This window comes from Dendrobates tinctorius, unplaced genomic scaffold (assembly GCF_039654945.1).
Source record: "Dendrobates tinctorius isolate UK_male_01 unplaced genomic scaffold, ASM3965494v1 ptg000084l, whole genome shotgun sequence".
Lineage (NCBI taxonomy): Eukaryota > Metazoa > Chordata > Amphibia > Anura > Dendrobatidae > Dendrobates > Dendrobates tinctorius.
The window spans coordinates 15535002-15558047 of record NW_027361752.1 but is presented as its reverse complement, the minus strand read 5'-3'; the positions used below and the strand labels follow the sequence as shown (position 1 = coordinate 15558047).

General features: G+C 43.5%; 1 protein-coding gene across 2 annotated transcripts in view; it reads right to left on the bottom strand.

Annotated features, from left to right (window-relative positions):
- The window catches only part of GBE1 (1,4-alpha-glucan branching enzyme 1), a 237574-nt gene extending 215329 nt beyond the window's left edge, over positions 1-22245 (bottom strand). Inside the window, exons 1-2 of one of the 2 annotated variants that reach the window (XM_073584450.1) lie at positions 21987-22245; positions 14668-14790 (exon numbers count right to left, since the gene is read on the bottom strand). In XM_073584450.1, coding sequence (XP_073440551.1) covers positions 14668-14774 — 107 coding nt within the window. In that variant the 5' untranslated portion in view covers positions 14775-14790; positions 21987-22245. The remainder of the gene's footprint in view (positions 1-14667; positions 14791-21986) is intronic. The other variant, XM_073584449.1, reaches the window with a different exon arrangement.
- Positions 22246-23046: the final 801 nt, after the last annotated feature.

Here is a 23046-nt window from a genome sequence, read left to right as displayed (position 1 = left end):
TGACAGTAAATCAGATAGTAAAAATAGTAAAAGAAAGGCGAGAGAAAGGAAATGGCACACAGTGTCAAAATTACCTATTGCACAAATCCACAAAACATGTGGGGCATGAGATACAAGATGTACAGCTGACAAAAAAGTCCTTGTAATAATACAGTCTAGAGGAACAACTGGACTAGAAATAGATATTATAGGGTAAATAAATAATAACACCCTATAAGGCTGTGTGCACACGATGCAGATCTGCAGCGGTTCCGCAGCGGATTTTACCGCGCAGAAACGTTGCATATCCGCATTGTGATGTACAGTAGCCTTAAAATGAATGGAAAAAAAAAACGCTGTGCAGACGCTGCAGATTTTTCCGCGGTACAAAATCTGCAGCATGTTACTTCTTTTGTGCGGTTTTCCATCTCCCCTGTCACCAAATCCGCAGGGGGAAAACCGCGATGGAAAACCGCAAGAAAACCGCATGAAAAATGGAAGAAATCCGCAGGAAAAATGCAGGTCATTTGACCTGCGGATTTCTTCCATTCTGCGCGGAAAAATCCGCAGGGCCAAAAAGTACGTCTGCACTCAGCCTTACAGGTAAAACATGATCATGGCAGACATAAATAAATGGGCAAAGGGACATCTCACCCATAGTAACCCATAGGTGGAAGTGCCATAGGTAGCAGTCCCAACGCGCGTTTCAAGTTTGCTTCCTCGAGCAGCAGGACCTCAGCAATAGAGCTTCGTTCCTCGGCGTCACTGCACAAACTCCCACTAAACATGCAACTTATTCTTCTCCCTCTCCTAGGATCAGCCCCTGGATGGGCAGATGTGTTCACATCCTCCCCCCCCCCCCAGCTAACTGTGTATTTCTGGAGGTATTTTCCTCTGGCCAAACCGATCACCTGAGCCTGCAGGTAAGAACGCCTGTGGTGACGTCTCCCCTGGTTCTACTATCCCCATCCGCGCAGTGGGACTAGCGACTGCGAGAACAATGACTTGAGGCCCGTAAGACACTAATGAGAATAATCAAATGTTTGCTTTGCTTGATTACCAGTCTTGGGTCTGGCCTTAAAGGGGTTGTCCAGGCTTTACACATAATCTCAGAACATATCTGTGCTGCAGAATTATGACAATAAGTTATTTACTTTGTCAATAGTTTACACGGTTTTCTAGATATTCTGAACAGAACGTCCAAGGGGGGTGTGTGTTATGGCATTGAAATGAGAACTAGTCGTAACATCCTACTCTGCTCCAAACATGCCCTCTATAGTAACAACCCCACCCTCCATAGCAACAGGCCCTCCCCATCCACATGAAGCAGCCCTCATCACACAGTAACAAATCCTCCCCCTCTAGCAGCCTCAGTGCAGAGAGCAGACCACCCAGCTGCTCCTCCCCCAGGCACACGCTGAACAGTTATCTATGGAAAGTGAAACTCTAGTGAGGAGGGAAAATCGTCCTGTATTCTGGGCCACTCCATGATTACAATACATAACTCATTATCAGTAATTCCTTCCCTCCTTGTCCCAGGCTGCTGGCAGCAGTGAGAACAGACTGTGTGATGGACAGTGATGGGGGTCTGCAGCTTCTAATCTGCACAGGGGATGGCAGTCACTGATGTAATCTGTTCTGTGACAAAGCCTCTGCTGTGTGAATGAGACAGCTCTGTGTCACTGATGTCTTCACACAGCAGCAGATTTGGTGCAGTGTATGTGTGAGCACCGTGTCTCTAATGACACAAATACTGATGGGAGCAGCCTGTCCAATCAGCAGCTGTAACAGTGTGAAGTGTTGGAGGGGTGTATGTATGTATTGTGCTGCTTTCCACATATACAGGATCACTGCTGTGTTCTTTCCAATGCTGGAAAAATGATAAAGATGAGTGCTGGTGCAGTTTACTGACAGCCAATGAGTGGGCAGTGGGTGGTGCTGGTCACTAGAGCTTGCTGGGAGTTTGGTGGAGCTTCGCACATACACTGCATCAAATCTGCTGCTGTGTGAAGACATCAGTGACACAGAACTGTCTCATTCACACAGCAGAGGCTTTGTCACACAACAGATTACATCAGTGACTAACATCCCCTGTGCAGATTAGAAGCTGCAGACCCCCATCACTGGCCATCACACAGTCTGTTCTCACTGCTGCCAGCAGCCTGGAACAGTGAGGGAAGGAATTACTGATGAGTTGTGTATTGTAATCATGGAGTGGCCCAGAATACAGGACGATTTTCCCTCCTCACTAGAGTTTCACTTTCCATAGATAACTGTTCAGCGTGTGTCTGGGGGAGGAGCAGCTCTCTGCACTGAGGCTGCTGGAGGGGGAGGATTTGTTACTGTGTGATGAGGGCTGCTTCATGTGGACGGGGAGGGCCTGTAGCTATGGAGGGTGGGGTTGTTGCTATAGAGGGCATGTTTGGAGTAGAGTAGGAGGTTACGACTAGTTCTCATTTCAATGCCATAACACACCCCCCCCTTGGACATTCTGATCAGAATATCTAGAAAACCGTGCAAACTATTGACAGAAAGTAAATTACTTATTGTCATAATTCTGCGGCCCAGATATGTACTGAGATTATGTGAAAAGCCCGGACAACACCTTTAATGTATGCAGAAGATCTAGCCTACACATCATCTTACGGTCACTGAATGGAAACATTGATTCCTGAGGCTGAACTGACGAGCAAACAACTGTCAAATAAAACAATAAGATCGACGTAACTGGTGCTCCATGCTGGAAGAGGTTTGCATCCCTTACAGCCGCAGACTCCGCTCTATGTGCATTGACCCAATGGTCTTTAGAAGAATGCCAAGTCCTCACAAGTACAATTTTACATCGTAGCTCAAAAGAAAAACAAAGTTCGGTAGAAAGCCTATAAACCAGTCTCCAATGTTAAAGGACAGCTTTGGCTAAATGCTTCTCTGTATTTCAGCATCAAAACCCTTCATTAATAAAACGTCTGATGTGTCAAGTTTTCTGAACGTGCAGATACCAGAAAAATAAAAATACCACATTACACATCATTGCAAGATATCCTGAGGTCGGTGACACTTCATTTCCTAATCAGACGTTGAAAAGAGAATGAAGCAACCTCTATAAACAGATAAAATATTACAACACTTGTTCATGTCCAATCAAGTCATTCCTCAATATTGAAAATTTCTTCAAAACTATCAGGTGTACTCAAGTAAAAAACTAAAAATCTGCATTCTACACATTTTACTGTATTTTCTAATAATGTTCATTTTCTATCGTTCGTCTCAACAGTCGGCCTTTTACAATTAGGAGAAACAAAATGACGATTAGGACAACAATCCTTCCTGCTCAGAGGATATTTTATATAGCAAAGTGATAATTAGCTGTACCGGGCATTAAAAGGTGGTCTAAAACACATTAATTTCAATCCTAAATGCCTATTTGATGTCGCAATTAGTCATTTTCCTAATACACTTAATTAAAAATTCTCTACCATTCCCAGTCTAACTGCTTTATTATTTTTATTTTGACGGCTTCCTCTTTGAAGCCGTCAGTGGCTGGAGTCATTGTCAGAGCGGCTGCCCTCTCCCGGAAACGAAGAGCCATCGGTGACGCCTGTCTTAGGGGTTGGGATAATCCCTGCTCTACTAAGCATGCGCCAGTTGTCAATTTCGAAGTACATTAAGTAGATTCTTGTCACTGCCACGTGCGTCGTCAGCTCTGATCAGAAGTAATGAGCCGGCAGGAGAGCGCACTGTCAGTGCGCGCTGTTCATATACCTGGTGTGCAGAGACCAGCGCTGACCCCAAAAGAGACATCACTTGTTTTGTCTTTCGTACCAGCCCTTTAAACACCAGTTGCTACAGTTATGTTTTTTTTTTTTGGAAAAAAAATTGTAATGCGTACCGTAATTCCACCATTTTTGGAGTACAAAACACAAAGATTGAAGGAGTTATCCACTACCACCAGTAATCAAAGTCATCACTTGCCCAAACAGCACTACGAGAGAAGTAGTGGGGATTTGGTAGGAGTACTTGATATCTTGTTTTCTTTAAAGAGGACCAAATTGTTCATTTTGAGCAGTGGCTGCAGAGCGGAAAGAAACTTGTTTATTTTTATTCTGCACCTGCTTTGCAGAGAGATTAGCAATAAAAGTATCTGGCACTAAAGGGTTAACTAAAGTTAAGTCAGAGAGGATGTTATCAGATACTTCTCAGTGAGGGTGTGTGCTACTGCTTCCTTTAGGAGCTGCCATCACTGGGGGCGCGCGCGCGCCGCCGTCACTGGGGGCGCGCGCGCGCCGCCGTCACTGGGGGCGCGCGCGCGCCGCCGTCACTGGGGGCGCGCGCGCGCCGCCATCACTGGGGGCGCGCGCGCGCCGCCATCACTGGGGGCGCGTCCTCCTTCCCCTGTGCGAGTTACTATCACTGGGGGTGTGTGCTTCTTCCCCTGTATTAGTTGCCATCACTGGAGGCGTGTACTGCTTCTCCAGGTATGAGTTGCTAAATTGTAACACCCACTTGGATTTACCAAAAGTTAAATGTATATATTTACATGCCGCAGTCAAGTTCTGTAGGATTCCCAATAGCTCGAAGCATCGGCTCTGGGTGCAACACTTCTCTACCTACAGAAATCAGCTAAGATAAAATAACAGCGTTACGTCACTTCAGTTTACCATTCCTGAACAACAGCACTTACAGAGTCAATCACAAAATATAGTTTTCCAGCCTAGAACACACTTTCCGCTGAGCGTAGTCGCATGCGGTAAAGCTTGACATTGCTTCAGGTGAAGTAGACGTGCCACCAAGTATATATTGCATGATCACTCTAGGACAAAACAGCAAGTTCCTTGCATATAAAGGAAAAAAAAAAAATGGAAAATGAGAATAGATTCACAGCATCATTTTTTAGGAAATCCGCACTGTGAGAAACAGATACACAGATATGGTACCTACAAAGAAAATGGTCTAAGAAAAGTAATGTGGTGCTTGTCGGTGGTCTCCAAAACCTACACAATGAAGCCATACCTTCCAATGATGCCGAAAAGCATTGCTGGTCATCCTGACATATTGTGGGCTAATGTGGCCCCTGTCCCATCAAAGGCCTGCACATCATATACAAAAGTAAAAAATGTTTTGCTACACAGCGGCATTTGCTCCATAGATTGTATTTAGGAGAAAAATTTTTAAAAAATATACAGGTGGTCCCAAGACACATTTCACATTCCGTAAATGGACTGCAATGCCTGAACTAACAGTGGGAATCGCAACCCAAACTTGCGGCCTCATACGCATCTAAAACCTGTAAGATTGGGTGGGAGACCTGTGGTCAGTTCAGGCATAGCAGACCGTATGCGGTCCTTGCAGTCAACGTACACTTATCTGATCATATCCTGCACCATGCTAGCTTGCCTTCCCCTGGATCATGATGGCCACCTATGGTCTCTGAGCTCCCAATTGAGCATCGCAGCTTAGAAGAATTGACATAACTGAGAATCCATATTAGTAGTTTCAATATCCAGAATGACAAAAAAAACTTCTCTTGCACAAGTTTGCAGCCATTATTGGTGTTATATACTCATGCGGTACACACCAGACAGTGGCATCGGTTCACAACTGAGACCCATGAATAAAATAAAGATATTCTGCTCAGTATATTTTTTTTGCAGTAGCCCTCGGTATAGAAAAGTATACTCTGCTACACGTTCCTCAACGGTATGAAGGCACATACATGTTGGACAGAGGTCAACAGCCTGGTGAATGGGGGTCTATTGCAACATTAGCGCTTGTTCCTGGAGCTTTAACTGGTTTATAGACTAGGCTAAGTGCCCAGTGAGGCCAAGGCCGGTTTTACATGTCCACTAAACAAGGACTATGCTCAGATCAGAAAATGAGGTCCGACCACTGGATATCACAACCTGAGCTAATTACATCATATACAGGTGCTTCTCACAAAATCAGAGCAACAAAAAGTTAATTTATTTCAGTTCCACAATACAAGAAGTGAACCTCGTATTATATAGAGTCATTACAAACACAGTGATCTATTTCAAGTGTTTAATTGTGTTAATGATTATGGCTTACAGCCAATGAAAAACAAAAAAAGTCATTATCTCAGTAAATTAGAATAATTAGCAAAAGCCACCTGCAAAGGTTTCCTAAGCATTTATAAAGGTTCCTTAGTCTGTTTAAGTTGGCTCCAAAATCATGGGGAAGACTGCTGACTTGACAGATGTCCAGAAGGCAGTCATTGACACACTCCACAAGGACGGTAAGCCACAAAAGGTCATTGCTAAAGAAGCTGGCTGTTCACAGAGTGCTGTATCCAAGAATATTAATGGAAAGTTGAATGGAAGAAAAAGGTGCACAAGCAACAGGGTTAACCGCAGACTTAGAAGGATTGTTACGAAAAAGCCATTCAAAAAATTTGGGGGAGATTCACAAGGAGTCGACTGCTGCTGGAGTCATTGCTTCAAGAACCACCACACACAGATGTATCCAGGACAGGGGCTACAAGTGTCGCATTCCTTGTGTCTAGTCACTCGTGAACAATAGACAACACCAGAAGCGTCTTACCTGGGCCAAGGAGAAAAAGAACTGGACTGTTGGCTCAGTGGCCCAAGGTGTTGTTTTCACATGAAAGTAAATTTTGCATTTCATTTGGAAATCAATGTCCCAGAGTCTGGAGGAAGAGTGGAGAGGCCACAATCCAAGCTGCTTGAGGTCTGGTGTGAAGTTTCCACAATCAGTGATGGTTTGGGCAGCCATGTCATCGGCTGGTGTAGGTCCACTGTGTTTTATCAATACCAACGTCAGAGCAGCCGTCTACCAGGAAATTTTAGAGCACTTCATGCTTCCCTCTGCAGACAAGCTTATTGGAGATGGAAATTTCATTCTCCAGCAGGACTTTGTGCCTGTCCACACTGCCAAAAGTACCAATACCTGTTTTACAAGCAACAGTATCACTGTGCTTGATTGGCAGCAAACTCGCCTGACCTTAACCCCTTAGAGAATCTATGGGGTATTGTCAAGAGGAAGATGAGAGACACCAGCCCCAACAATGCAGATGAGCTGAAGGCTGCTATCAAAGCAACCTGGGCTTCCATAACCCCTCAGCAGTGCCACAGACTGGTCGCCTCCATGCCACACCGCATTGATGCAGTAATTGATGCAAGAGGAGACCAAACTAAGTACTGAGTGCATTTACTGAACATACAATTCAGTAGGCCAACATTTCAGATTTTAAAATCATTTTTCAAGCTGTTATAAAATATCCTAATTTACTGATATAACGACTTTTGGGTCTTCATTGGCTGTAAGCTATAATCATCAACATTAACAGAAATAAACATGTGAAATAGATCACTCTAATGACTCTATATAATATATGAGTTTCACTTTTTGCATTGAAGAACTGAAATAAATTAACTTTTTGATGATATTCTAATTTAGTGAGAAGCTCCTGTATCTCAGGTCAGAAGACCCAGCAGCGGTACACTTAACCACTTTCGGTATTCGATGCATAGTCTGAGTAAGCTATAAAAATTAAAAAACGTCACTTACATACCAATTCTCTACAGCGCCACAACCCAATGGCATGCGGCTCAGTGGTTGCAGCTGTGGCCGATGCACTACTTTTACATGAAGCTGTAGTGAAGGATAAGACACATAGTCCTATGTCTGGAGATGTGGCATGAAGAGAGACATCTGGAGAACACTGCAGTGTGCCGTCTAGTGAAAGACACAATTGCACCTGGCAGTGTGAAACATATAATCTTCAGGTTGGATGTCACTTTCAATATTTGTTTGGATAAAAGTCCACAAAAAGGGGTTGGTTGAATTTTCTACATTCAGTAGCACAGTGATCCCCAGTCTCCGGTATTCCTGCTTGCTGGGGGGCAGCGTGCGCCTAAGAAATGATTGGTTTGGACCAGTGTCATTGGCCCAAACTACGTCCCCTATTTTTTAAGCAGAGGGGGCTTTGCCTCTGTAAGATCGGAAAAGCACAGGGGTATCAAAGTTGCCTGTACTTCAGAGCAGCGCTTACAAGCTCTATAGCAAATAGCTTATAAGAGCTGCACTCCTTGCCTTAGGCTAGTTTCACACTAGCGTATGGCCTAGGTGCAGAGAGCTGCGGACTTCCTCCATGAAGCTCTGCCCACGGCCGCACCTCCTCCGGTCAGCTCCGCCTACATCGGCATGCATACCCTATCTTAAGCATTGGGTACGCAGGCCGTGCCGAAGTATGCGGATGCCTCCACATGCGTCTTTTTGACGGTGTGGTGAATGCACCAAAATACAACTCGTTGCGTTCGGCGCAGGTCGCCGCACCGTCAAAAACGCGCATGTGGAGGCCTCTGCATAAATCGGCACGGCCTGTGTACCCAATGCTAAAGATAGGGTATGCATGCCGATGTAGGCGGAGCTGACCGGAGGAGGTGCGGCCGTGGGCAGAGCTTCATGGAGGAAGTCCGCAGCCCTCCGCAGCTCGGCCATACGCTAGTGTGAAACTAGCCTTAGATGGAAGAGGTGGCCAGCAACCAAGAAAACTAGTCCTACACAACAGAATTAAAAGACTGTTTTTGAAAACAGAACAGATTTTTAATAAGAGATAAATTGCAAAGCGGCTTCTTTTTGGAAGCTCTTTGTAACATTACCCATTTAAGTAGCTGAGACAGGCCCTTACCCAGATTTCACAACACAGACTGCACACATTGTTAAAATACCCTCAAAGGCCTGAAGAGTCTCGAATACTTACTAGGAAAGCTCAGTATCAGAACGGTCGTAGCCTCCTAAAATGCTCCTGTTTCAGAAGTCGGTAAAACAACGTAATATTAAATATACACTCACTGGCCACTTTATTAGGTACACCATGCTAGTAACGGGTTGGACCCCCTTTTGCCTTCAGAACTGCCTCAATTCTTCGTGGCAGAGATTCCACAAGGTGCTGGAAGCATTCCTCAGAGATTTTGGACCATATTGACATGATGGCATCACACAGTTGGCGCAGATTTGTCGGCTGCACATCCCTGATGCGAATCTCCCGTTCCACCACATCCCAAAGATGCTCTATTGGATTGAGATCTGGTGACTGAGGAGGCCATTTGAGTACAGTGAACTCATTGTCATGTTCAAGAAACCAATCTGAGATGATTCGAGCTTTATGACATGGCGCATTATCCTGCTGAAAGTAGCCATCTGATGCCTGTTCTTAGCTGAGAGGAGTGGTACCCAGTGTGGTCTTCTGCTGCTGTAGCCCATCTGCCTCAAAGTTCGACGCACTGTGCGTTCAGAGATGCTCTTCTGCCTACCTTGGTTGTAACGGGTGGCAATTTGAGTCACTGTTGCCTTTCTATCAGCTCGAACCAGTATGCCCATTCTCCTCTGACCTCTGGCATCAACAAGGCATTTCCGGCCACAGAACTGCCGCTCACTGGATTTTTTTTCTTTTTCGGACCATTCTCTGTAAACCCTAGAGATGGTTGTGCGTGAAAATCCCAGTAGATCAGCAGTTTCTGAAATACTCAGACCAGCCCTTCTGGCACCAACAATCATGCCACGTTCAAAGGCACTCAAATCACCTTTCTTCCCCATACTGATGCTCGGTTTGAACTGCAGGAGATTGTCTTGACCATGTCTACATGCCTAAATGCACTGAGTTGCCGCCATGTGATTGGCTGATTAGAAATTAAGTCTTAACACACAGTTGGACAGGTGTACCTAATAAAGTGGCCAGTGAGTGTATATGTATAATATTAATTTTTATTATGACAATTATACAGCCATTCTGAGCTGGATATTTAAAGCAAGCACACTCAACATCATCACGTCTGAGACATCGATTTTGATTGCATTTCGAAAATTTGCTGACAAATTCATACATGAATTTTGGATTATTGGACAGTCATATAAAGCCTGCTATCAGATTAGCTCTGTTTTTTTTTGGTTTTTTTAACTCTGTTCTTGGTCTTGTGAGATCCTTTATTATTTTACAGTTCTTTGCTGGATTACCAGGCAGTCATAAAAAGGAATTTTCCTAATTAATGTTATTGATGAAGGATTCCCTTTAACCCCTTCATGACCCAGCCTATTTTGACCTTAATGACCAGGCCATTTTTTGCAATTCTGACCACTGTCCCTTTATGAGGTAATAACTCAGGAACGCTTCAACGCATCCTAGCGATTATGAGACTGTTTTTTAGGTGACATATTGGGCTTCATGTTAGTGGTAAATTTAGGTCGATAATTTTTGCGTTTGTGAAAAAAACGGAAATTTGGTGAAAATTTCACAGTTTTCAAATTTTGAATTTTTATTCTGTTAAACCAGAGAAGTATATGACACAAAATAGTTACTAAATAAAATTTCCCACATGTCTACTTTACACCAGCACAATTTTGGAAACAAATTTTTTTTTTGTTAGGAAGTTATAAGGGTTAAAAGCTGACCAGCGATTTCTCATTTTTACAACAAAATTTACAAAACCATTTTTTTTTTAGGGACCACATCACATTTGAAGTCACTTTGAGGGGTCTATATGGCAGAAAATACCCAACAGTGACACCATTCTAAAAACTGCACCCCTCAAGCTACTCAAAACTACATTCAAGAAGATTATTAACCCTTCAGGTGCTTCACAGGAACTAAAGCAACGTGGAAGGAAAAAAATGGACATTTTAATATTTCCAACAAAAATTTTCTTTTAGCATCAATTTTATCATTTTCACCTGGGTAACAGGATAAAATGGATCATAAAATTTGTTTCGCAATTTCTCCTGAGTACATCGATACCTCATATGTGGTCATAAACCACTGTTTGGGCACACGGCAGGGCTCAGAAGGGAAGAAGCGCCATTTGACTTTTTGAATGGAAAATATGCTGGAATATTTAGCGGTTGCCATGTCGGTTTTGGAGAGCCCGTGTGCCTAAACATTGGATCTCCCCCACAAATGACCCCATTTTGGATACTAGACCCTCCAAGGAACTTATCTAGATGCATAATGAGAAATTTGAACCCCCAGGTACTTCACAAATTGATCCGTAAAAAAAAAAACCAAAAAAACTTTTTTTTCACAAAAATGTTATTTTAGCCTCAGTCTTTTCATTTTCACATGGGCAACAGGATAAAATGGATCCTAAAATTTGTTGGGCAATTTCTCCTGAGTACACTGATACCTCATATGTGGTCATAAACCACTGTTTGGGCGCACGGCAGGGCCCGGAAGGGAAGGAGCGCCATTTGACTTTTTGAATGGAAAATTAGCTCCAATCGTTAGCGGACACCATGTCGTGTTTGGAGAGACCCTGTGTGCCTAAACATTGGAGCTCCCCACAAGCAGGGCTGTGGAGTCGGAGTCGGAGCTGGTATAAAATGGTCCAACACCTAAAATATATAATAAATTGGGTACAGTAGTTCAATGCATAATGTGCTGAATATTTTTTCATAGGAATTTGGGAAAGTTATGAAATGTCCTATAAATGGCTGTTCTATTCCTGAACTAAGGCTACATTCACACACAGCGCTTTTGCTGCGTTTTTTGAGGATACGTTTTTCAGCTGCAAAAGCAGATCAGCTTTTTAAAAAACCGCATCACCTGAAAGGTTTTTGAGCTCATAGATGTTTTCAATAGCAAAAGCAGATTAGAAATCTGCTCTATCCATTTATCCATATCTTATCTGTACCAAAAAGAATGTAAGCCGGGTAGCACACAGACTAAGGCTAGTTTCACACTAGCGTTTTGGAGCGCAGCGACGGCCTGCGCACGGCCGCCGCTAAGCCCCGCCCCCCGCTGCGCCCCCGCCGGTAGCTCCGCCCACCGGCGCATGACGCTGCATGCGCCCTGCGTCCCCTATCTTTATCACAAGGGGCGCAGGCTGTGCGCAGTATGCGTTTGGCGGCGCATGCGTCCTTTTGACGGTGCGCCAACCTGCGCCAAACACAACCTGCTGCAGTTTGGTTGCGTCGGCGCACCGTCAAAAAGGCGCATGCGCCGCCAAACGCATACTGCGCACAGCCTGCGCCCCCAGTGATAAAGATAGGGGACGCAGGGCGCATGCAGCGTCATGCGCCGGTGGGCGGAGCTATCGGCGGGGGCGGGGCTTAGCGGCGGCCGTGCGCAGGCCGTCGCTGCGCTCCAAAACGCTAGTGTGAAACTAGCCTAACATTCCTTTTTTTTTTTTTTTTTTTTTTAGCACCAGTCAGGTACACCTCATAGCTGCCCAAAAGGACACCCAGGACAAGCATTGCTCGTCTTCAGTAACACATCAACATCAACTGATAGTTGGAATAAATAGACTGCATTCACCACATCTTAAGGTGCAGGCTTTATTTTCGAGTGTAGGGGTGTGAAGTATAAGGTTCTGCAGCAGCTGAGGTGTGCAGTATGAGATTCTGCGGAACAGTATGAGGTTCTGCCCCCCCTAGTTTTGATCCTGGCTAAAACCGCTTCCTATAGATATGGCAAACCCTCAGGTAACCCTAAATGAAGGTCAATGGGCACAGGTGGCTGAATTGAAGGAATTGCTTAATCACCTATTTACCGTGACTAAAAAATTACAAGCTGAGGATTTAACTCCTGGCATTTTCATAAGGGAGTGGAAGAAATTGCTATTTTGCCTGTCCCAAAGAGGAGATTTAATCGCAGATGGCATTTCTGCTTCAATGAAACGGAGAGACACAGCTATTGGAAAATAAAAATTTTCTGGCAGCTGTTTATGTGGACTCAAGTCATCGTATATTGCTTGATGATCAACAGCTTACTAAAGGAAAAGAAGCTCTGACTGAGGTAGCAGTTAGGATGAGTGGCCTACAGGAGGACTGCAAGGTGCAAGAGGACTTGGGTCCTGACAGTGCTACTGCTGCCATACCTTCATCCTCATCAGATGAGGAGTTTGACTTTGACAAGTATTTGGATGATATGGAGCAGGCAAAGCGTTGCTGCAAGGAAAAAGATTTCACTCCGTCTCCTATAGCAAGCAGATTGACCATATTTCAGCAAAATGTTTCACTTGCTCTCAAAGAAAAAGAAAAATTCAACCGTTCATCAAAACTGACTGTGCATGAGGCAATTCCTTTATACCCGGAAATTGTTAGAGATGTTCCCATGTGGTTACGGCTTTGCCTCCAACCCAAGTTAGTGTAGAGAGGTTGTTCTCTGGCCTTAAAATTATTAGGTCAGATTTTAGGTCATCTATGAAGGAGGATCTGATGGAGGCAATTCTATTTCTTAGAACAAATTCATAGACGATAAATGTTATTTAGTATGTTTTTGTTGAAAATTGTTTTTTGCCACTTACATAGTGTTATATATACTGTATATATGTAATCGATATTACATATTTAAAATTTATTACAGTTTGTGTTCTAAAGTTGTATTCCAATAAATATATATTATGTTCTATTTAAATATCTTGATTATTGTATCTTAAAAACGATTAAATGTCTGATGTTCACATTGTACTACAATAAATTTTTCACTTACAGTAAATATAAACAATATATGTTGGAGTCAGAGGAAGGGAAATTGAGGAGTCGGAGTCGCAGGTTTGGCTTACCAACTCCACAGCCCTGCTCACAAGTGACCCCATTTTGGAAACTAGACCCCCCCTAAGGAGCTTATCTAGATGTGTGGTGAGCACTCTGAACCAAGTGCTTCACAGAAGTTTATAACGCAGAACCATGAAAATAAAAAATAAAAAAATTTCCCCTCAAAAAATGATTTTTAGCCCACTATTTTTTATTTTCACAAGGGTAATAAGATAAATTGGACCCCAAAAGTTGTTGTCCAGTTTGTCCTGAGTACGCTGGTACCCCATATGGGGGGGGGGGGGGGCGACCACTATTTGGGCACACGTTGGGGCTCGGAAGGGAAGTGGTGACGTTTTGAAATGTCGACTTAATGGAATGGTCTGCGGGCGTCATGTTACGTTTGCAGAGCCCCTGATGTACCTAAACAGTGGAAACCCCCCACAAGTGACCCCATTTTGGAAACTAGACCACCCAAGGAACTAATCTAGATGTGTGGTGAGCACGCTGAACCCACAAGTGCTTCACAGAAGTTTATAACGCAGAGCCGTGAAAATAAAAAATAGTTTTTTTCTCCACAAAAATTTTTTTAGCCCCCAATTTTTAATTTTCCCAAGGGAAACAGGAGAAATTAGACCCCCAAAGTTGTTGTGCAATTTTTCCTGAGTACACTGATACCCCATATGTGGGGGTAAACCACTGTTTGGGCACACGTCGGGGCTCGGAATGGAGGCTAAGCCACCCCCCCTGTGGTGAAGCACAAAGGGTCATGTCACTGCGGGTCGGGTGACCTTTCCGTGACCCCGGTCACCCGACCCGCAGGAGGGCTTTAAACTCATGACACAGCGTATGTGTCGGATTGGCACCGACTTTCATGACGCATACGCTGTCACAGGTCGGGAAGGGGTTAAAAGCATGCATAGAGAGGGGAAGTGCGGGTGTCTGACAAAAACCCTACATGGCTGCAATTTTTGCATATTTTTCACAGCTGTTGTGTATGTGGACATCTCTCCGTTTACACAAATGGACAACGTCTCCATTCATAGTAACTATGTCACCCGGCAGGACTGTTGTCCAGAGATCCACTTTCTGGAGATCCGCGCTGGGGACCAGTCAGTTTATATTATTTCTATACATCAGCTGGTGTGAGAGAAGAGATGGCAGGGACGGTGCTTATCTTACCTCCTCTGGAAGTCCTTCTTGTACGGCCTGAGATAAGGGTCCTGATCTAGAAGCTTGTGCAGCTCTGGAACCATCACAACCTCAGCGTTATTCACATTGTCCTCCATCTCCGTGCTATTAATGCTGGAACAGTCAGAGACAAGGAAGACTATTTTAGGAGACTTCAACAGGAATTACTGAACAGAGCAGACGCCCAACACCCTGTGATGTCAATGACCCCTCACCCTCCTGTCACAGCCGGTTACTAAGTCCAGCCGGTGACCTGAATGTTCCCTGCCAGAACAGCGCGTCACACACATACCAGAGAAGACGGTGGAACAATAACTTTACAGCAGTCACTCATCCCCCAAGCTCTTCCTCCACCAGTACATCTATATACAGTTGTGGTCAAAAGTATTGACACCCCTGCAATTCTGTCAGATAATACTCAGTTTCTTCCTGAAAATGATTGCAAACACAAATTCTTTGGTATTATTATCTTCATTTAATTTGTCTTAAATGAAAAAACACAAAACAGAATGAAGCAAAAAGCAAAAAACATTGATCATTTCACACAAAACTCCAAAAAATGGGCCAGACAAAAGTATTGGCACCCTCAGCAATACTTGGTTGCACAATCTTTAGCCAAAATAACTGCGACCAACCGCTTCCGGTAACTATCAATGAGTTTCTTACAATGCTCTGCTGGAATTTTAGACCATTCTTCTTTGGCAAACTACTCCAGGTCCCTGATATTTGCAGGGTGCCTTCTCCAAACTGCCATTTTTAGATCTCTCCACAGGTGTTCTATGGGATTCAGGTCTGGACTCATTGCTGGCCACCTTAGAAGTCTCCAGTGCTTTCTCTCAAACCATTTTCTAGTGCTTTTTGAAGTGTGTTTTGGGTCATTGTCCTGCTGGAAGACTCATGACCTCTGAGGGAGACCCAGCTTTCTCACACTGGGCCCTACACTATGCTGCAAAACTTGTTGGTAGTCTTCAGACTTCATAATACCATGCACACGGTTAAGCAGTCCAGTGCCAGAGGCAGCAAAGTAACCCCAAAACATCAGGGAACCTCCGCCATGTTTGACTGTAGGGACCGTCTTCTTTTCTTTGAATGCCTCTTTTTTTCTCCTGTAAACTCTATGTTCATGCCTTTGCCCAAAAAGCTCTACTTTTGTCTCATCTGACCAGAGAACATTCTTCCAAAACATTTTAGGCTTTTTCAGGTAAGTTTTGGCAAACTCCAGCCTGGATTTTTTATGTCTCAGGGTAAGAAGTGGGGTCTTCCTGGGTCTCCTACCATACAGTCCCTTTTTATTCAGACGCCGACGGATAGTACGGGTTGACACTGTTGTACCCTCGGACTGCAGGGCAGCTTGAACTTGTTTGGATGTTAGTCGATGTTCTTTATCCAACATCCGCACAATCTTGCGTTGAAATCTCTTGTCAATTTTTCTTTTCCGTCCACATCTAGGGAGGTTAGCCACAGTGCCATGGGCTTTAAACTTCTTGATGACACTGTGCACGGTAGACACAGGAACATTCAGGTCTTTGGAGATGGACTTGTAGCCTTGAGAATGCTCATGCTTCCTCACAATTTGGTTTCTCAAGTCCTCAGACAGTTCTTTGGTCTTCTTTCTTTTCTCCGTGCTCAATGTGGTACACACAAGGACACAGGACAGAGGTTGTCAACTTTAATCCATGTCAACTGGCTGCAAGTGTGATTTAGTTATTGCCAACACCTGTTAGGTGCCACAGGTAAGTTACAGGTGCTGTTAATTACACAAATTAGAGAAGCATCACATGATTTTTCGAACAGTGCCAATACTTTTGTCCACCCTCTTTTTTATGTTTGGTGTGGAGTTATATCCAATTTGGCTTTAGGACAATTCTTTTTGTGTTTTTTCATTTAAGACAAATTAAATGAAGATAATAATACCAAAGAATTTGTGTTTGCAATCATTTTCAGGAAGAAACTGAGTATTATTTGACAGAATTGCAGGGGTGTCAATACTTTTGGCCACAACTGTACACAGCCAAGTCATTTACACATGGCCGTTTCTTTTTGCATAGGGATTATACGTTCAGCATCACAGCCGTGGAGCCTCATCTAATGATCAGCCTCATCTCTCCTCCCCACAATCCAACTTCTTTATAAATGACTAATAATTTGAACAAATTTCCTATAGTAAAATGGTGACGTCGCTGTTCATAAATAAAATGAAATCTCTATTCATACAATTAACATTTCCAAACTTGACAGATTTACGAAGAAAGAAAATTTAGACAAGGTTCCAACAAATTTAGAAAGTAGACAACCTCAAGCATGTCCGAAGTCTCAGATTCTTCTCCTACGCGTTTCAGAACGTAGTTCTGTCCTCATTCATGGATAACCAATCCGTGAACAACATTTAGCCATGAATATGGACTGAGCTGCAGTCTGAAACCCGCAGGACATGCTTGAGGTTGTCTACTTTTTAAACTCAATGAATACCAACACTAAAGACCGAGAAAACAAGGAGGAAATATGAGAGAGACACTCAAACTAATCCACAAACCCATGTATGAAAACGAGTGCACACAAAAGGTCTGATAAAAGCTAACAATTATATATACTTAAAGATTTTTTAAATACAAATGACATACAGTAAAGTAACACGACAGATTCCAAACAGGGCAAAGGACCCATCAATGTAATAATCCAGGTCAAATAACAAATGTCATGACTGATACTAAAAAAATTAGTGAAAAAAAGCATAAGGTAAGTACTTACACAAAGATGGTATGTCAGTGGAGGGGCATCAGAGATTCTAGTACATCCGTCCTGGTTCACCTGCCCCAACGCATGTTTCACCCACAGGCTTCGTCAGGAGATATGTTACACATTTTTTCACTAAATTATTTAGTACCAGTCATGACACTTATTTGACTTTGATTATTACATTGGTGAGGTCCTTTGCATTTAAAAAAAAATGTTTTTTTTAAATATATTTAATAAATTGTTAGCTTTTACGAGACCTTTGTGTGCACTCGTTTTCATACGTGGGTTTGTTACTTTTTAAACTTGTTGGAATAAAGGTTACTAGTGATGAGCGAGCGTAGGTCGGATAAGGTGTTATCTGAGCATGCTCGTGTGCTAAGAGAGTATCCTCGGCGTGCTCGATTACTATGTTCCAGTTCTCGTGGCTGTTCGACAGCAACAACACAGGCAGGGATTGACTGTTTGTTAGACTGCCACGACTGTTTGTTTGCTGTCTAACAGTCATGAGACATGCAGCCGCGGCGACTTGAACATAGTAATCGACACGCTTACCGCACGAGCATGCTCAGATAACACCTTATCAGACCCACGCTCGCTCATCACTAAAGGGTACCTGGTACATGGCTGCAGGACTTAGTATGAATCTGTGCCTGGCTGCACAATTGCTGACTGGTTTATTGTTCTCTGAAACACTATTGCATTTTGGTGAAAACATACTTTAAAGATCCGGCTGGACACCTTAGCCAGAGACCAAACTAGTCCGGCTCCTCTAGAAGGAAGACCTGGCCAAGTATAGAGCCAGGCTAGTTTGGTCTCTGGACAGCTTTTTAATGTCTACTTTTTCTGAAACTGTAGTGTTTTAGAGAATACTACACCTTGCTGCAATCAGGCATCCACGATATGATTCATGCTGTCCGCAGATTGAGCAGCATGAATCAGATGACAGGTGCCCCTTTAAGAAGATTCAGTGATCCAGAATAGCCACACGCTCATAGGCCAAATGTTTAGTTATATTTGGTGTATAAGTCCATAAGAAACGTAATCAGTTTTACCAGAAAAATTAAAAAAATAAATAATAAAAGTGCAACTGGATGAGTTACCAAGCAAAATGACACCATGATGGAAAACAAATCAGAGTTAGAGGAAACCTGTCAGGTTCCTGAAGCCTCAGAACATTTAGAACAGGGGTGGGGAACCTCAGGCCCCAGGGCCATTTACGGCCCTCAATGACCTTTTATCAGGCCCTCGAGCAGATTCTCAGGGACCGCGTTCTTGGGCAGGGAGCTGTATTTTGATTGCCACAATCTCAATTTCTTCTTGCTCTGTTAGCACACACACGCAGTGTTCACTACTGAACATTGAAGGGCATGCAATGAAAGATTAAGTCCTGAAACCAGTACCAGAGTCAGTATGTTCTTTGTGGGCGGAGTTTGTACGGCCCCCAAAGGATGGTATAAATATCCAAATGGCCCTTGGCAGAAAAAAAAGATTCCCCACCCCTGATTTAGAATATTAAATTCAACATCAAAACAAATGTTTCCGATGCTTGAATCAATACATGTTATTACAGAAAAAAAGTGTTTAAATGCTGTCCATGGCAAATGCAAATGATCTGTAATAGTCCGAGGGCGATGAGGATCTTCACGGAGAGCAGTCTGGCTATACGTGGTGTAATCAGAACCCCCAGGGCGTGAACGACATCCCGTGACCGGCTGTGTCTTCTCCTCTGTGCCTAGGAAGGAGCGATGCCGGACACACGCACAAGATATCAAAGCAAGAAGAGAAGCAGGGGTTGCGATCACACCATGTAAAGACAGACGGCTTTCGGTGAAGGACCGCACCCTCCGGACTGCTCAGGTGCATTTCTATACGCCAAGGATGACATTAAATGTTATTTTTATTTATAATAATAATTTCGTAATATCTATTGTCTCAGGCATCACAGAAATTATTTGGGCTGGATTTACCTTCTAAATTGTACTGGGGGCAGTTTCTGAGACTTTTAGAATCGTTGATATTAAGAGGGCGCATTTGGGGACAAATACCGTAAGGGCATCGAATGACTGAGCCGCGTGTTATAACAGAAGTGCAATTACTAACGCGAGCAAGAAACTGGAGCCTACATTTTTCAGGTCATGCCTATTCTGACAATAATAAGTGTACTAGGGTGACCGGATCTCATATGGGGGGAAAAATGTCGGAATCTTGTTCATCTGGACCCCACAAAACGATTCCCCTTTCCAGATATTGAGATAGCCAAAATTTCAGCTCCATCAAACGACGTTAACCCGTGCCGCTCGTTGCTCAAAGTTTGAAAAAATCCAAATTGAGGTATTTTAAGATTTAGGTATTTTGCATCGTCTGTTAGACTATAAAGAATGTGACAACAACATTGCAGAAATAGCCCTGACCAAATTTTCGAACCATTTGTGGTATTTGAATGCAGAGTTGGTGGGATTATCGTTTTTTGATCCCACCATTACAGACAATGAAAAGTTGTTAATGGCTAATAAATTGCTCAGTAGCACAGATGAACCATCAGAGCACGCTAACCTACATGAGTTGATAATTTTACATACTTATCTATTCTAGAGCTTTTGTTAAAGTAGTTTTTGAAACGTCAGAATATAATGCTCGGCATTTGCTTACAACTTGCAGGACATATTGCTTTTGTTCTTCATCGTTTGTCAGAAGGTCGTTAAAGTCGGTTACTTCCTACCTCTTTTAATTTTTCTTTCCTAACTTTTGGATTTACAACCCTAGCGTGCTCTGATGGTTCATCTGTGCTACTGAGCAATTTATTAGCCATTAACAACTTTTCATTGTCTGTAATGGTGGGATCAAAAAACGATAATCCCACCAACTCTGCATTCAAATACCACAAATGGTTCGAAAATTTGGTCAGGGCTATTTCTGCAATGTTGTTGTCACATTCTTTATAGTCTAACAGACTATGCAAAATACCTAAATCTTAAAATACCTCAATTTGGATTTTTTCAAACTTTGAGCGACGAGCGGCACGGGTTAACGTCGTTTGATCGAGCTCAAATTTTGGCTCTCTCAATATCTGGAAAGGGGAATCGTTTTGTGGGGTCCAGACGGACAAAATTCCGACATCGATTTTTTGTGGTCACCCACACCAAAAATAAACTAACATTTATTTAAAAAAAAAATAAATTAAAATGTATATAAATTTGTGCAAGATCCCTTTAGAAGAATATATTAGGCAGCTAGGGCAAAGGTCAGACGAGCGCATATATAAAAGAAAAAAAAAAGTTAAGCCGATTTTTCCTCTGTATTGTAATCTACATGGCACTGCTGTGGATATATCAACAGTGAACAAAACTTTAAAAAGTTGCCCATGATGAGAATCGCAATGTATCTGTAAAAATCCGATGCCATGCATTTGATCTACATTGGACCTGTCACTCACAGACTTGGATAGGCGACTCTCCTCCTAAAATACAGGAGACACGGGTACTGGATTCTATTTTTTTCCCTTGAATATTCGTGTCGAGAGGGAAAAAAAAAAAAAAAAGCAAAGAAGCACAGTCGTCTCACAGCACTTCTGTATAACATCACTCAGTGTCGGGTCAGTTTTTTCGATGGAAATCACTTAGACTGGAAACACAGTGGTCTGAATGTCGCTACAAAGGAGTATAACATAGGTTAGTAGCCATAACCTATCTCAGCGCCCAGTGGGAAGAGGATGACATTATTAAACTCAAGGGTGGGTATTACCCGATCATCCAATTCTCCAAACAGGCATCAGGTAACACCTCACCAGGGACTACACCAGTAACAAATATCTCATCGTTAAAAATAAATAAAATAATTGAAAAAAAAAGAAAATTTTATATATATATATATATATATATATATATATATATATATATATATAATGAAATAAGGAAAATGGCACAAAAAAAAAATGAAATAAGTGGACTTTATTGCCCAATGGCGTGGCAACATTTCTCAAGGATACTAAGGAAGGATACTATATCCAAAACGTTGCCACGCCATTGGGCAATAAAGTCCACCTTTTCCAAAGACATACTGATAGGGAATTTAGATTGTGAGCCCCATCGGGGACAGCGATGATAATGTGTGCAAAGCGCTGCGGAATATGTTAGCGCTATATAAAAATAAAGATTATTACCTTTTTTGTGCTGTTTTCCTTTTTTTCCCCCCTTTCTATTGTTGGCAACCACTGACTGCACATCACTTGAGCTCAGATTTTGGTGCTGTTCCCATTATTTTCTATCTATATAGATAGGTCTCACACTAACAGCAGAGGATCTCTATGGGACACATGGAGGGGCCGACATGTGGGGTCCTAGAAGAGTCGCTCAGACAGATGATTTTTTTTTCCTGCGCTTTTGTAACAGAAAGCCTCCGCTCAATACGCCGGCATTTTGGAAATGCTTGAAAAAAAATATCTCCTGCAAGGTCACAGGGCAAACAACTCCCATGTGATGGCTGGAGGGAGGCTGTGCGGGGGGCTATGCAGATACTGAGCCATCTTGAAGCCACAGAATGAATGGCGAGTAATGCGCTACATTATACACACGCACACGTTTGTAGGTAGCGGTTGCCCAGAGGTGACCCGCTGCGCCCTCCTCACCCGGGGTCCATCTTGTGCTCCGCTGCCGGCTGTCACTGGCCTCCAGGCTGCCGTCTCACGCGCTGCTCCTTCCTTCCCTCCCAATTGTTTCCCTCTGTCTGCACCATTCACTTCCTGGTTCTGGGACCGCGTGATCACTTCTCGTCCAATCAGCGTGCAGCGTTGCAGACAAGCCCGGCCGGTGCCCGAGTGGCCGCAAAGCGCAGAGCTCCCTCCTCCTGCGGCGGCTGTGACTGGCGCCGGTAATATCTGTCTGTCACAGGTAATAAAGCGCAATGAACGCTACAGAGAGGGATTATTTCACGTGTCTGAGGCACAGACGACAAATGGAAAGTCTGCGACAATTTACAGCGCTGAAGACGGACGAACCTGCCCGTAATGAAGCCCCTCCAGAGCTTAGGATGGGGTCAGGGGCGCTGCTAATCATGGGGCACGTTGCTCACTAGGAATAGATGAAATTTGTTTGCATCTCATTTTACAATCTTAATTTTCTCTAGAAGGGTCCCCGAAAAAAACCTGACCATGGAGCCAGTGTTCAGCCCCCCAGCTGCGCCACCGGAGAAGTGCCGCGTTGTGTGGTGTATACTGGGACACCAGAGAAGTGCCGCGTTGTATGGTGTATACTGGGACACCAGAGAAGTGACGCGTTGTATGGTGTATACTGGGACACCAGAGAAGTGCCGCGTTGTATGGTGTATACTGGGACACCAGAGAAGTGCCACGTTGTATGGTGTATACTGGGACACCAGAGAAGTGACGCGTTGTATGGTGTATACTGGGACACCAGAGAAGTGCCGCGTTGTATGGTGTATACTGGGACACCAGAGAAGTGCCGCGTTGTATGGTGTATACTGGGACACCAGAGAAGTGACGCGTTGTATGGTGTATACTGGGATACCAGAGAAGTGCCGCGTTGTATGGTGTATACTGGGATACCAGAGAAGTGCCGCGTTGTATGGTGTATACTGGGACACCAGAGAAGTGCCGCGTTGTATGGTGTATACTGGGAC